The 16,896-nt window shown below is 45.4% G+C and overlaps 1 protein-coding gene across 1 annotated transcript in view; it reads right to left on the bottom strand.

Annotated features, from left to right (window-relative positions):
* Positions 1 to 14,535: 14,535 nt before the first annotated feature.
* The window catches only part of Cfap97d2 (CFAP97 domain containing 2), an 18,583-nt gene continuing 16,222 nt past the window's right edge, over positions 14,536 to 16,896 (bottom strand). Inside the window, exons 2-3 of the mRNA XM_028766276.1 lie at positions 15,662 to 15,742; positions 14,536 to 14,658 (exon numbers count right to left, since the gene is read on the bottom strand). Coding sequence (XP_028622109.1) covers positions 14,536 to 14,658; positions 15,662 to 15,742 — 204 coding nt within the window. The remainder of the gene's footprint in view (positions 14,659 to 15,661; positions 15,743 to 16,896) is intronic.

Below are 16,896 nucleotides of genomic sequence, written 5' to 3'. Positions count from 1 at the left end.
ACACACACAGCAGAGACCCTCTCACAGATGCTATACACACACTGACACACACAGCAGAGACCCTCCCACAGACACTGTACACACACTGATCCTCCCCAGATATGGTACTAACCACTGATCCAACAGCCTACACCTCATGAATACTGTGCCACACATATAGATCACACACACCACATATATACACCCTCACAGATGCCACCTCACACGCTTACCACATACACCACATAGATATCTCCCCACCGATACCATAGCACACATACAGGTCGTGCACACCACCAAGACTCCCATACACACATACCACTTCACATACCACTTCACATACCACAGAGTTGCCTCCCAGGTTATTACCCTATGATCATAGATACCCCATCCACAGATATGGTACAGCCCATAACACACACTACAAATACACCCTACACAGATACAGTACTACCCACTGATCATACACAGCACAAAGAGACACACACAGAGGTACCACACTGTACATAATAATCTCAAACATCACATACCAGAGAGACTGCCACACACACAGGGACTGTACTACCACTGTTTACACACACAGCTCATCACACACACACACACACACGTGACACCACACAACTCATCACACACACAACTTGTATACACAAACAACTGTACTACGAGCACACACATCACTCAGCACACAGACACTACCAAAATACCATACCACACACTCGTCACACATAGCATATACCACAGAGACAAAACAGTTACGCACAAATACTGCTTACACATAAATACTGCAGTTACATACTGCTTATTGGTCATTTATACTGACCGCGTAGACATTCCTTAGACACCACACTGCACACACTGATCATACAAATCCATATGCTATACAGACACCCCTTCCAGATACCACACTACACACACTAATAACACAGAGAGCATTAACTTTTCCCCTAGGTACTATACCATACACACTGATCACACACACCACAGATTTACCCCCAGATACTATACTTCACTGGTCATGCACCCCACATCCTAAAGAGTCATCCCCACAGATACTATATTATACAAAGTGATTATACACATCACAAAACTGTGCTGGATAGTTCTATGTCAACTTGACACAAGCTAGAGTCACTGGAAAGGCGAGAACCTCAATCAAGAAACCACCTCCGTGATGGGGCTGCAGGCAAGTCTGCAGGGCATTTTCTTAATTATCGATTGGGGGGAGGGCTCAGCCCATTGTAGGTGGCGTCATCCCTGGGCTGGGTTCTATAAAAAATCAGACTAAGCAAGCCATAAGAAACAAGCCAATAAGTCACACTCCTCCATGGCCACTGGATCAGCTCCTGTCTCTGGGTTTCTGTTCTGACTTCCTTCAGTGATGAACAGTGATGTGGAAGTGTAAGCCAAATAAACTCTTCCCTCCCCAGCTTGCTTTGGTCATGGTGTTTCATCACAGCAGTAGTAGCCCAAAGACAAGTTGGTATCAGGAGTGGGGTTTTGTTGGGACAGACCTGACTGTGCTGTTTTGGGGAGGATAATGGAAGGACTTTGGGTAGAAAAGCCACTGAGTGTTGAGAGCTCAGTGAACTGTCCTGTGTGAGCTTGGGCGATAAGACTGTTGAGAGCAGTGCAGGTGATGGAGACCAGGTTTGTGAAGCTTCAGAGGGAAGTTTAAAGGTTCCACTGGAGCCATTTTGAATTAAGATTCTATGGTTCTGGTTAAGCTGGGGCTGAAGAATCCTCCATGATTAACAAGATACCAGAACTACTGATGTGAAACCTTTGCTCTGCTGGGATACATGATGCTGGTTAGCTGGAGCTGAGAATTTAGTGGTGATTAAGAACCAGCACTGGTGAGGTGAAATCTTCTGGAGAGTGTTTCCTAAGAGTCAGCACAGAAGCCATGTTCCAGACATGACCAAGTTTGGACCTTGTGCTGTCAGCTGAACTTGGTAGTGTTCAGAGTCGCCCATGTGGTACTTGTTCTGAAGGTGTGAAGGGGCATGGAGAAGAGTGAGGGTTGGCACTGTGTGACAGGTTTGGGGTCCCAGAAGAGAGACTAGGAGAGGCTGTTGGTGAAAACACAGCCCAGTTGCAGGGCAAGACCCAGCATTTTGGAGATTCCAGTTCTGTGGGACAACCACCAAGAACAGCAGCAGCAATGGAGTGGAGCCAGCCTGAGCCTAGAAGACAAGCTGTGTGTGCTGCAGAGGGCAGAGCTGAAGCGGTGACCCATGCCCTTTTGGAGGAGCCCAGAGGACAGTGAGCAAATCCAAGACAATGGGCATTGCATTAATACAGCATTGGAATTTTATTTGGATTTGATCTGATTGTGACTGTGCCCTGGTTCTTGTGAAGTAAGAAAGTATTTAAGTTAATTTTTATTTTAATTTTTATTTTTCTACATGAGTCTACAGTTGATGTGATACAAGCTAGAGTCTTCTAAGAGGAGACAACCTCAATTGAGAAAGTGCCTCCGTAATATCTGGCTGTGGGCAAACCTGTAGAACATTTTCTTAGTTAGTGATTGATGGGAGAGGACCCAGACCAATGTTCATGGTGCCGTTCCTGAGCGTGTTGTCTTGGGTTCTATAAGAAAGCAGGCTGAGCATGCCATGAGGAGCAAGCCAGTCAGCAGCACCCTCCATGGCCTCTGCATCAGCTCCTGCCTCCAGGTTCCTGCCCTGTGTGAGGTCCTGTCCCGGCTGCCTTTGATGATGAACAGTGAATTGTAAGTTGCTTTTGCTTATAGTGCTTCCTCACTGCAGTAGTAACCTTTACTAAGACACAAACCGTATCTCCAAACCCACACACAGAGACACCACACTCTTCACACTTACTACACGGGCCACAAAACACACTTCACTGCCAGTGACCCTCAGGCATCTACAGGGTTTCCAGGTCTGGGAGGCAGGGATGGGTGTGTTGGTGGTTGGGGCAAAAGTGGCCTACTTTTGGTAACATTTACCTTAACTCTTTGCTATCCTAAGGCCAAACATTGCTGGTTCCTAGTAATTGACTTCTGCTGTGTTTTAGTAAGCACTAAAAATTTAACTCTATGCTTAAATAACCTCTAGGGAAACTTAAGTCTTTCTTACTGTTCTGTGCTTAAATGGATGCTAAATTCTGGTGAATTAACACATGCTGTGTAGCGTGTGTGGGGAGAGGTGGAATTGAGTGAAAGGATTTACTGCTAGTTTTCCTTTCTCTGGGTGAGTCATCCAGAAGCCTCCTGGTGGCCAGGGAGCTTATTAACTCTTAGAACCAAAGAGAAAAGAATGGAAGGGAAAGAAGTCATTCACAGTGTACACACACACACACACACACACACACACACACACACAGTGAAGTGGAAAATGGCTGCACCCATACATTTGGATGGATGGATGGATGGATGGATGGATGGATGGATGGATGGATGGATATATGAATGGATGGATGGATGGAAAATGGCTGCACCCATACATTTGGATGGATGGATGGATGGATGGATGGATGGATGGATGGATGGATGGATGGATGGATGGATGGATGGATATATGAATGGATGGATGGATGGATGGATGGATGGATGGATAGATGGATGGATGGATGAGTAGGGCACAACCCCCAAGCCAGCACTTCATTTCTTCTCTCTGGCCTTTTTATATATTCTTAGACAAAAGTTCTTTATACAATTACCTCATAGATAAGATGTTACACAAAAGAATGTTGACAGAAAGTTCGAAGCTGTGTTTCATCCTATAAGCTCATTATAAGTTCAAGCCACAGTTTCACATAGCCTCACTCTATCAGAGCGCACACCTGTGGCTTCACCCTTGGATTTGACCTAGAACGAATGTTTTTCCTTGATCAAAAATTTGTCCCAAGCCTGTTTCTCTTTTTAGTGTGATTGTGGAAGCTCATTGTGTTCCTTATAATGCAGCCTTTACTTACTATTCTGTTCTTGATTCTAACTTTATTACACCTTTCTAGCAAAACAACTAAGTCCATCTCTTAAAACTTTCTTCCTAAAATTATTTGAGTCAAACCAGGAATTTTATAAAACCATTAATTCATCTAAACAGAATTAATTTACAAAAGTTCATCTTTATGTTGATCTGCAGAAAGTCTGTTCAATAGGGTGGGCCCAGGAATCATTAGCATATGTGATAGTGATGGGAAAGGCTTATCAGCTGCCGAAGTCTCTAGGGAACTTGCCTCAAAGACCTCATCAATCTTAGACTATGCAAAATGGTGGCGGGCCACCTCTAGGAAAGTCACCTGCCAACCTTAGCCCTTCCTAGATGGCTCCTGGCACTTTACATAGTTCACACATAGCATGTGAATCACCTTAAGTATTCTCACATCGACAAACTTCATACTACACAAATCACACACACCATTCCTTCCCTACACCATATATACTGTCCTTATCTATACAATATACACTTCCACATACACCATACTCCACACACCGACTTTACCCCAAATACACGCCATATATAACGATACATTTACCATGTATATCATACCCTATACCACATGTACTGGTACACCATACTACAGACAACATGTACTGACACACATCATATCCCCACACCACCTATATTACATACTTCATACTCACCAAACATACATATCACACCAGACACACGCTAATCATGCTGACACATACCACACACTTCTATACCACATACACTACACTAAACACATGACACAGTACTCAAACCACACAACACATATACCACACTTGTATAATACACACAACACATAAATACTTCATAGAACACACGCATGATATATACCACAAAACCCCACAAACCACGTGCCACATAAACCACACATACAAACATACCCAATACATACCATAAATTATATATATAGTATATTTGCATTATATATCTATACATAACACATACTACATTGCATTTATACCTCTCTCTCTCTCTCTCTCTCTCTCTCTCTCTGTGTATTCAGGAGTTAAAGCCTGGCAAATTTCATATACACTGAGTAATTGAGCTGTGGTAGTATGAAGAAAAGCTAATTTCTTAGCAATGGACTCTCCCCGAACCCCATCTGCTGACATCTCAGATAACTGTATTGTGTTCTCACATACTTCAATAGAAATTCCAGCATGGTGGAGGACCTGCAAGGGGTCCTGCTTAGGAAACACAGTTGCTGGACTGCTGACCAGGGTGAGGGACCAGTTTCCCACCAGACTTTGACTTTGTGAAGTATGAGGTGTAAACTGGGGACAGGACCAGAAGCACACAGGGTTGTAGGAGGGTGTCTCGTCACGGAGAAGAGAGAGGAGAAGCAGAAGATACGTAAGGAGTTGGGTGAGAACAGAGACACATTGGATGTTTAAAGGGCTGCCCTGAGCGCAGTTTGATGGATGCTCTCTCCTCCTGACGAGTTGTGGACGGTGTCTTCACTAGAGTGAGGCCTCTTACCTGTGGACCATGGTGTGACAGTACAGAGGGCAGAGTGGGCGGGAGAGTCCCCTCTGCTGAGAAACTGGCAACTAGACTTCTGAGCAGGGAAGGAGCCAGGATTGTCAAAGGTCACAGGGTCCTAGAGATAATCGTCAGTGACAGTGACCAGGTCTGTAGGCAACCCGTGTGACAAGGTAGTTCTGCTTTTGACTCTACACACAATGTACATTGAGTCAGGGATGCAAGTTACCATGCAGACGAAAACACCAAACAGGGCAAGTGCCAGGGGAGACATGGCTTTGGCTCGCACCCCACTGGATTGTATCAGGTTTACACACTGATATGAAAATGGAGCTTTGTGTGAAGATCAGGTGATGATCTTACCACACTGCTTCCTGAACACGATTCCGTGAAGATCCATGGGAACGCAAGGTAAATTTAAAGAGTCTCACAAAATGATAGCTCAGATCCAGCTCTGCCAAGGACTCTTGACTCAGCTAGTGAGGGGCCTGGTGACTGGACACAGTCTTTCCATTCTTTAAACATGGCTTACTCTTTGACAGTTTCATAGATGTCTAGAATATACTTGAGATGTTTTATAGACCAACCCCCCACTATCCTCTCTCATCCCCCTTCTCCTACTGAAGCCCTTCTTCCTAGCAAGTCTTTTCCCTACTTGTATTGTTCCATAAAGATTTATTTCATTTTAATCTTATGTATATGAATTTTATGTATATGAACCACAAGCATACAATGGAAGCCAGAAGGAAGCGTTTGGTTCCCGGGAACTAGAGATACAGAGGGCTGTGAGATCCCCTGTAAGTCCTCTGAAAAATAGACTGTGCCCCTAACCACTAAGTCATCTCTCTAGGGCCATTTCCTATCTGTGTGCTTGTGTGAGTGTACACATGTGTGCTTGTCTGTGTATACACATGTATGCAAGTGCGCTGGCCACTTCATTGAATTAGAGCTACTTGCATGAACATACACGGAAGTTATTCACTGAAGCTATACCACTGAAGAATATGATACTCCCCTTCCCCAGTAGCCATGAACTGCCAATAGTCCTTCAGGGAAGGACGGACCCTCATAGGCCCCTTCCCTAACCATAATTACATGCTGACCAGCGCAATTCCATGCAGGTCTTGTGTAGATAACCACGGCTACAGTGAGTCCTTGTGTGCGGTTATGTCACAGCCAGAAAAGGTCTCTTTGCTGGCTCGTGCATTAGTTTTACCCCTTCTATGATGTACTGAACGAATCTTTGCTGTCTGAGGAGCTAGCATTAAGCTTACTACTGGCCTGCAAGGAAGCATCCAAGGGTTTGAGCATAAAGAAATGAAATTAGCTTGTACACACACACACACACACACACACACACACACACACGCACGCCAGGATAACTGAACTTCTCTGAAATGGCTGCTCCCAGCTTACACAGAGCAATGCATCCTCTACACTTCCGAGGCTCCAGAACCCCACAGGGCTTTGCTGGATGAACAGATGAAAGTGTACATGAGGTTGTTTGTTTGTTTGTTTGTTACATTTGGGGCAGACAGGCTAGCAGCTCCTTGTTATAGAATAATTTAAATGTGATCTTACCTGAAAACAGGGGAGATAGGCAGATTTGGGGCTCTCACTCCTTGATTGCTCTGTAAGACTTGTTGGGTCCTTATCTTTTGGATCATGAATTGTGGATCTGGGTTAAAGATCTCAATTTGATTTATTTACATAATTGGTAAAATGACAGTCACAGGGTTTGGTTTTTTTTTTTGTTTTGTTTGTTTTGGTTTTGTTGTTTTTAAGAGAATTACATACAACCACCCAAACTCATGGTAACTCAGGAAAGTATTAACAGCTAGAAAAGAAAGTCTAATTCAAATCCTGTAACTTCCAGTGTTACTCTGCATATTTTGTTTTTGGTTATCGGTCCAAGAAACACAATAAATAGCTGTGCTGTGTTATCTGGTAAAGGCCGTGACGGAGCAGCTCCCACAGTGGTCCCCGGAGGCCAAGAAGCCAGCTCGACCTCAGATGCTAGGCCACTGGCCCTAAGACCTACACCCCCGTCTCCCCAGGGAGACACAGGAAGGCCTCATTGAGCATCCGGCCCTGGTCTTCTCTCGGCGGCTGGGTTCTGAGCCCTCACCACTTCTGCTTCAGGCTGCGCATCCAGATGAGGCTGTGGCCTTGTCGGGCATCACTCTCAGCTCCTGTGGGACAGAAACAGTCACATTCCTTAGGCAAGAGCAGGAAAACAGGCCAGTTCTCCAGAATGGATGGAGGCTGGACCACCTCCCTTGACAATTTTTTTTTTAAATTTCGAATACACTACATAATCTTTTGTTGTTGTTATGTGAAATTTTGCTTATTTGAGACAAAGTCTTACATAGCCCAGGCTGGCCTTGAACTTCCTATGTAGTTTAGTTTAACTTTGAATCCCAGATCCTACTGCCCTCTATCTCCCAATGTTTGGCTGCATGCTGGCTCATATCTTTGTTTTATAGTGCTCAGACTGAAGTGTAGTAACACTATATGATAAAAGCCACCCTTTAAAGTGAATGCTTTAGTGCTATAGAGATATTAATATGTGTATAACTGTAATTACAGTATAATTTGAAAACATTATAATCATCAACACTTCACAAACCATAACCCATAACTATTTCCCCCCAAGTCTCCCATCCCCGTTTCCAGGAACCACTTGTCTTTTTCCCACTAGGGTTTGCCTGTCTGGGCATCTCCTATATGTGATCTTCTGCATCTGACTCTTTCACCGATGTCTCTAAGCTTCATCCATAAGGTAGCATTGCAAGACCTCGTATTTTTATGGCAGAATAATATTCCATCGACAGACACACCTCTTTTTCGTCTGCTGATTCATCAGTGACACATGTGGACACTAATGTTAATCATGTGTCCAGACACAGGTGTGTGTACAGTTTCGCATGTGTTTGTGGCCCTGGCTCTCTCCTCTACTTGGGTGTGCACTTGCTGTCTAATTTTTAGGAGTCAGCAGTGTTTTCTAAGTCAGTGCATCACCACAATGCTTCCTGCTTTCTCCACATACCTCACAAGTATCTGCGAACGTCATGTGCCATTCCGGTCAGCTTAGTGAGTGTCAAGTGTGAAGTGTGAAGTCTCTCACTGGTATCAACTCCCACTTCCCCGACAACACTGGATTTTTTTTTTCTTATGTGCTCATTGGTCATTTGTGTATCTTTCTTGGGTGTATGTGTCGTCAAATGATCAAATAATTTCATTTTCATTGTCGAGTCTCTTCTTACACTGCATCAGCAGACTGATCGTTGGTTTCAAGGTGTCACCTGAACCCCAGATTTTGGGCTCCGTATGATAGAAGTATGTGGTGATGAAGGACAGAAACTAAAACTCATTTGTTTTTTTCCTCAGGGTCAGGAGCTTAATAGCCTACTGGCAAACGCTGCTCGCGTATCCCTCACATGGGTGCATATGGGTTCAGGAGATAAGGTCCGTCTGTCTGTACTGATCCTGGGGACCACGGGGCTGTCTTGAATTGCTTAGAGCTTGCCTGCTCCTCCACCGTCGAGGGGGAGTTTGTTTATTTGGCTTTCTCATTGTGATCATTTCTGGGTTTTGTTTGTTTTCTGGTGTTGGTGTGGGGATGGTAGAGGCCTTGTGCTTCCACCAACCTAAGCCCCAGGAAGCAACAAGATGGCCAGTGGTTTAGCGGGTGCTTTTATAGATAGCATCCTGACAGCAGAGTGTTTTCTGTTGTTGGAGTAGGGAGCCAGCAGCAATGTGGAAGAGTCTGCTGAAGTGGCTAGGAGAGGGTGGTGCTCTCTGTAACGACTGTGAGAGGCTCAGGCCAGCAAAAGTTCTAGATTGAGCTGGCCAGCCAGCAGAGTGCACTCCAGGCACTCTAAAATGGAGCCTGTCCATGTCATTTTCAGATAACATAAGTTATGTCTCTCTCTCTCTCTCTCTCTCTCTCTCTCTCTCTCTCTCTCTCTCTCTGTGTGTGTGTGTGTGTGTGTAAAATTTTATTTCTATAAAAGGCTGGGGCAATTATCAGACATGGTGGTACACACCTTTAATCCCAGGACTTGAGAAACCGAGGCAGGCAGATCTCTAGGAGTTCAAAGCTAGCCTGGCCTACAGAGTAAGACCCTGTCTCAAAACAATACAAAACAACAAAAGGCCAAGTCACCTAAGAGCAAGGCATTCCATATCTGGTGGAGCCTGGAGCCCTGCATCCCTCACTCTCTCCCGTGGACACACAGAGCGAAGGTTCTGGAAATGCCTAAGATGGACTCAAAGACTCTTGGCAGGAAGCTGCTTCCAGACCACAGCACAGCTGTTTCCTGTCTTTCGAGAAAAGGAAAAAACTCCAGAGTCACTGACAAATCACCCGTAGGCCTAGAGGTGAACAGTGGAGGAGGTGGGGTTACCCTGAAGAAGCTCCCCCACCCCCTACCTCCTGGGGAGCCACTGCAGGGCGTACTTGTCCTTGAGCCAAGCTGGGAACATCCTACATGGAGTATGGACCGTGGGTGGTAGCTGCAGGGATCGGTTCCAAGCAGAATAGCCTTCCCTTATGTCTCTGTCTTAGCCTCTCTCTTACTCATCAGCCTCATGATTTCCTTTACGTAAAAAAGCAGGGAGAGCAAGCTATTCCAAGGAAGAAAACGAACGGCTGAACAGAGCAGAGCGTTTCTTCTAAGCATTTTCTGACATTTTCCACTGGAAAATAAAAGAAAAAAAAATAGCCCCACAAAATCAACCTTATGAAAAGGACTGATGAATAAAAAAACAGCCAGAAGACTCAGAAACAACAGAAAACACAGTACTCAGTAAAAGCTCTGGATTTGGCAAAAAGTAAAAGTCGTCTTTGCCCTTAAAAGCGGCCTTGAATAAAGCCAATTCGGAAACAAAGCATTAACAAATGCTTAGCAGAGGTAGCAATACTTTTTAAAAAGTTTTTAAAATTTCCAATATATTTGGGGAAAAAATGAAAAATTAACTTTGAATTCAGGCAGGGTATGGATGCTGGTGATCTTAGCAATTGAGAGGGAGAAGTAGAAGGATTTGGGTTCAAGACCAGCCTAACCTACATAGTTAAACTACATCTTTTAAAAAAAAAAATTCCTTTGATAACTAATTTACACCATGTCCATGCCTTATTTTTTACAGTAGCAAATACTAATGCTCTGTAATTAAAACCAAGGTTTGAAACAAAATGTTCAGGTTTTCAATGATATTAAAAAGTGGACTAAATTTCCCTAGTGCTTTGCTACTTAATAATTGCTTCTTATTGTACATCTCTGCAAATGTACTTGTCCTAATGCCCCAGGGACTTAGAAGAAATGTCCAAGCAAACGATATAGGAGGGCCATATGCTCAGAAATAATATAAGAGCTAAGTTTAGGGCTTATGGAGACTGTGGGGACAAAGAGGCCCCCTCCCACTGGGCGGGGGTCTGAGGGATGGAATCTTTCAGGGACTGGGTCTTGATCAGGGCAGGTTCTATGTCCTACAATACTCAATTTGGTATCGACATTTCCCCGTAGAATAGACTTGGTCCTGAAAACAGCGTCCTGCATAAGGACGGTGAGTGACAATTTAAAACCCCTAATAACTGGCTCACTGAGAAATCCGTAAGGCTGATGACGACAGAACTGAGTCGTTCTTCATTCTCAGGAATTTGCCAGTGATTTGGGTTACGTGGAGAGGAAGGGTTTAGAGTATTAAGTTTTCTGGCAAATTCTTCCCAGTGATAGATTTTTATTTTTGGTCCTGGACTCTGAGTGGAACGGCTACTTCAGGTCATCATGCAGTTTCATCATGAGGTTTGATGGGTACAATCTGATCAAGTCACTAATTTCACCAGTCTCTCCCCCGAATCTATAATCAATCAGCGGGACTCATTTTTAATCTCTGTGTAAATTTGGGAAGAAAGAAGGGAGAACTTTCTAGGCTCCATTATGGCTTCTATGACGAGGCATTTATTCACTGAGTAATGCACCAAAGGCTCTGGACCGCCAAGAATCTGAAGCGCTTGTGCAGTGACACTGATGGAGTCAGGAACTTCAGATAGCTGCACATTCCCAAGAAAGTGTACAGAAATGGCAGGGTCCTGAGTTCGAGGCCAGCCTGGTCTACAGAGTGAGTTCCAGGACAGCCAGGGCTACACAGAGAAACCCTGTCTCAGAAAAAAACAAAACAAAACAAAACAAAACAAAAAAACAAAACAAAAAAAAAGAAAAGAAATGGCAGGGTCATCTCTATGTAACTGCCAGGGGCCACACAGTCACAAAAGCATCTCCTGCAGGAGGGCCTAATTGAGGACTACTTGAGAGACCAAGGATTGCTGGCACAGACAATGTCAGCCAATTGGGAACTGCTGTATAGAAGAGATTCTTTCTTGGGATCCATGGGGCACAGGTGGAGGGTATGAAAGGAGCTTGCAGTGTTCAGATGAGCTTGCTGCAGTGTTTCTCACCTGCTTCTGGAGTCTGTGTTATTGACTCCGTGCCACCTCACCCCCAAACCCCAAGGGCAGGTAGGGTCAGGTGGTGAGTAGTTCAGGACACACACAACAAGAAAGAACTGCAGATACCTTTACTCCAGGTGTGTCTGCATTTGCTGGGACGTCCGGCCATGGCAGCCCAGTCCTCCCGCCGTCTCTGTGCTGCGTACCAGGGCTCCCAGCTTCTGAGTCTCTCTGGGATGACTTGATTTTGTTTCTGCACTTTCACAAATGCCTGCTCTCTCCTCTTCCTGTTTAGACTCAAGGCAGAAAGGAATGCACACATTCTTTCATAGACCGAGATTATGGGACAGAGAGATTTCTCTGCATTCACAGAGGGAGTCCATGTGTCCTCAGGCCTGGCAGACTCTAGTCAATATCAGGGCTCTTGTTTGCTTCCCATCGAGAAACATTCAGCAGACATTTCTCCCTGTCCTTGTTCTAGGATGCCTCTGTCTGCTGGGGGAGTGGGCACTGAGCTCATGAGGTGAAGATGCCAGGTCCCTAAGGGAGAGTTGAGGTGGCATCCAGGAGGCAATGCTGAACAGAGCCTCAAAGGGAGGAGAGGTTGACAGCAAGAAGAGGAGGGAGGCCCAGCGCCCATGAGGAGACACCTGGTGGCCAGAGGCCTGAGGAGCCTAATCTGTTTCGAAAGTGCTAAAGGCTTCAAACCAAGTACACGTGCACACGTAGTTTAGAAAGATCATCGTGGGAAGAACCAGCCTCAGCTCCAACAGGACTTCCCAGGTGGGTCTTGTGTGGATTAGCTCGGGGTCGGTGGAGTTCAAATACTGTAGCTTCCTCTAGTGATACAATAGATATCCTAAATATTCCTTCATGTGTATGTGTCCTCATGACAATGTACAGAACCTTTAAATGGCTTTTGTTTTGTGTCTGTTTAATTCCTGTCACTGATTTTGCTGGCGGCATGTTCAAGGAGTCCCACCTTTTCCTTCGGGGGCATGGGGGTCCCTCTCTGGGTGGCTTGTTTGCATTCTCTATTTTCTACTGAGCTGTTGGTCTCTTCAGACATGGTGATAAATTGTTGTTGTTTTAAAACGTGAATAGTCATGTAACCTGATTACTAGTGATCACAAAAACAGATCAAAATGCTCGCTGATAGGTGAAACGAATAGAGAATGACCTGTAGGAGAAGGTGTCCCTCAGCAGCCCCAGGCTGACCCAACGATGTCCTCAACAATGTCAATCTAGACAAGTGTGGTGGCGCACACTTTTAAGCCTAGCACTCAGGAGGCAGAGGCAGGGAGAGCTCTGTGAGTTAAGGGTTAGCCTGGTCTACATAGTAAGTTCCAGGAGAGCCAGGCTATATGTAGAAACCCTGTCTTCAAAAAACAAACAAACAGCAACAAAACGAACCAATGTTGTTTTGCAGAACGTGCGTGTAGTCCCAGAGCCAACCACATCCAGCCTGACCTCCAGGGCCTGGCTGTCATGAGAATTCCTGACCTGTGCCAGAGGAATCTGGAGCAAGGGTTGTATGCACCATCATCTCTAAGGAGATGGGTTCAGTGTGGGACATATCAAAGCCATTAAACCATATACCTTAACTGTAAGATACTGCTTATCAAGTGCCAAGTGTATCTCAATGAAGGTAGAAAAGTTATATAGTTAAAAGTTGTATAGTTTCTCTAAAAGTGTTGGCTTTTCTTTTTCTTAATAAGATATCTGGCTGTATCAAGACTATCTAAATCAACTAGTTTTCTGTGTCCTTGAAACAGACATGATTCCCCAAATTAGTGACCTCATACATGGCACCTCTTGTCTTTTCCCTGAATTAGATAGCTTGCCTGTGGTTTAGCTTACTATGAATCTGGAAACTTCTCTAAAGGGTTAAAGAGTCCAGGAGTACCTGCAGCAAAGCCTGCATTGCAGTGACCCTGTACAATCACTGCCGTGACTCTGTACTCAAAGGGAAAGATGACAGATATCTCCTAGGGCACATGGCTACCAAGGACGGAGCACCGTTCTTTTGCAGAAGCAAGGACAAAGGACAGGGTGATCACAGGGCGGTTTCATGGACCCCGAAGGCATGCTGCCCTTCATCCTCTTGGGAAGCACAATTCTAAGCTGAGGGAATCACAGGTTTCAGAGAGCAACGGCAGCAGAAAGGGGACAGCCACGCTTCTGCCCAAGTATCAGGTCTGAGCCCTTTGCTCTCTCTCAGAGTTAACACTTCAAGGCTGTTGGGTGCTCTGCAATTTGGACACACCCCGCACCCTCCACAGTGATGGCAACTTTGGTCAAGTTGTGTAGCTTCACCATACCTCAGTTTACCCTCTATGAAATGGGGAGAAGCACAGCCTCTACTCTGCCTGGTCCTTGTAAGAATGGTGATCGGAAAGGCTCTGTGGATAGTCCCTGGCCCTCAGCAGGCCTGTGGCTGGGCTTGCTGTCATTCTGGGTCCATTCTTGTGCTCTGAAATATCTCAGAGCCTCAAGGAATGTTTGGAGTCAGGGGGCGTGTGGGCCCTTTGAATTCGGCTCTTATGATCAGAAAGAATATCCTGCCTGTGGGTTGCCATGTCCTTGTCCTCTGCCCTGGGTCACCATGCCCCTGCCTCCTGCCCTTGAACACAGATCCAGCCAAGACAAATGTCAAGAGCCTTTTTGTTACCTTCTCTCTGTGAAGTTATTTTGGCCATCAGTCTGTCCCCTGGTTTTCATGGCAGAAGCCACTCTCTGAAGAAGCAGGTGGTTGTTTCTGTCAATGATGGAGAGTCTCTCTTCCTCCATCTGTAGACACAGGGACCCCCTCCAAAGCACAAGGTTCTTCCAGACACACTTTTCAAAACCACATCCCGTAGGTCTCCAGCAGGAGCCAGCAGGTACACCACAATACTGGACACCAAGACAAGAGCGTGGACGACCGCTATATCTTTGGGGTGACATACACTGGGGTGGGCTACAATAGCAACAAGGAGATATACTGTCTCATATGGTTAGGTCATCTCTTAAAGTGACACGTGGTGGTCATGCTAGCAAGGAAACTATCTCAAGAGACATTTTATGCTGCACAGTAGAAGGGTGTACTTAGTTCCAGAGAGAAGAAAAGATTATACTTATAGTCACCCCCTACTGTGTGTGTGTGTGTGTGTGTGTGTGTGTTTTCAAATGCCTCTATGCCTCAGCCTGTGGAGGTCAGAGGTCAACCTTGGTTGTCCATCTTCATGGTCTATTTTGTTTGAGAAAGAGTTTCTTGTTCATCGCTTTATATGTCGTACGACTTGGCCCACAAGCCGCTGGGGCTTCTCCTGTCTCTCCTCCCATCTTGCGGTAAGACCGGTGGGACCACTAAGCCCGCTTTCAGCTTTTAAACCGGCTAACTTGATGGATTGCTCAGCTGCTCTGCAGCTCTTCTGTCAGCTGATTTATGATGTCAGCAGTTTCAGTCAGCCTCACTGACATCCCTACAAGCATGACTGCTTGCCTATCCATGGCCTGCACTTCGAGAAATACAAATCCAGAAATGGCCAGTGATGCTGATTATCCGGAGCTGCACTGTACAAACTGTCCAAGAGTTATCTGTCTGTGTCTATGACGTGATGGGTCAATATCAGAAGGTTCTGGAACAAGCACTAGCCAGCTTCCTGCCATTAGGGCAGGACAAGTTCAGTTGGCCCCTTGGTGACATCTTGTCTTTGACAAGGCCAAGGAGCTTGTCCACTCACATTCCAGGCTCCAAGGCAACATCACCTTGTAGGCTGGGGGCGTGACTAGAAGAGAATGAGGCACCTACCTTCAACTTCTTGAACTTTAGGTGGAGATGGCTGTAAGTCTGTGGTGGGTGGGTGTCCACTAGTGGTTGGGCATTCTGGACCTGCAGCACAGAGTAGGCAGTGAGACTCCAGGGGGCAGTTTGAGCAGGCTCTGAGACATCCCCGTTAGGATGGCCTACACAGCAAATGCGGGGTCATCCTGGGCTGCACAGTGAGTGTGACTGTCATTCTGCTTCGTTCCCTCTCAGAGTTATTTTAAATGTTTGTGTAAACCTTCAAATGTAGGCCAGGTCTGATGGTGCATGCTAACCCAGGAGGGTTGTAAGTTTGAGGCCAGCCTGAGCAACTTGGTGACACAACGTCTTAAAAAACAAACGGAGGTGAAGCTATAGCTCAGTGGTTGAGAACTTACCTTGTGTGTACAAGTCCTGGGTTCAATCTTCAGTACAGAAAGATATCCAACCATAGAAAGCGTTGTACTTAATGAGGCTGCATAGGTCAGTCCTTGCAATGCAGCACAGCCTGATCCCAAGCTAGCGTCTCTGAGCTCACTACAGCACACTTTGTCTCATCTGAGTGCATCCAGGGAGCCAGTAGGATGGTATTCCAAGCTAGATGTTTCAACAAATGCATGAATGTGCACACACACACACACACATACACACACACACACACACAGAGTCTCTCTCTCTCTCACATACACACACACGCACACATGTGCGCGCACACACAGTTTCAACACAACAAACACACCTCAAACGACAACAGTTCTTTCAACATTCGAACACAGTCCACACTCTCGTTCTCTTCCCTCTTCCTTCTCTTCCTCCATCTCTTCTCTTCCTTTTTGACTTAGGATCAGTAAAATGATCCATCCAGTGATCAGCAGATGTCTTCCTTACATTTCTTGTAAGATTGTTCTCCCCAGGAAAACAAGCAATTCTGATCTACAGTTTCTCCATCTGAGTTTTTACAATAGATTGCTTGATATCTCGTATGAATTATGATTCATAACTTCAAATTCTATAATTCCCTTTGGTAAGAATAAAACATGGACGATACTATGGCAATTTTATCAGAAGGAACAGAAGGAAGTCTGCCTGCCTCCCTCCCTCTCCCTCCCTCCCACTCTCTTGTGTGTGTGTGTTTGTAAATCTGTGTATGTGAGTACAAGTGTGTATGTGTGCACACATGTGTGTGTCTACACACACACACACACACACACACACACACACACACACACACACACACACAC

This window comes from Grammomys surdaster, unplaced genomic scaffold (assembly GCF_004785775.1).
Source record: "Grammomys surdaster isolate TR1022 unplaced genomic scaffold, NIH_TR_1.0 167, whole genome shotgun sequence".
Classification (NCBI taxonomy): Eukaryota; Metazoa; Chordata; class Mammalia; order Rodentia; family Muridae; genus Grammomys; species Grammomys surdaster.
Note: the sequence above shows the minus strand (reverse complement) of the source record. Positions and strands in the feature narration are given on the sequence as shown.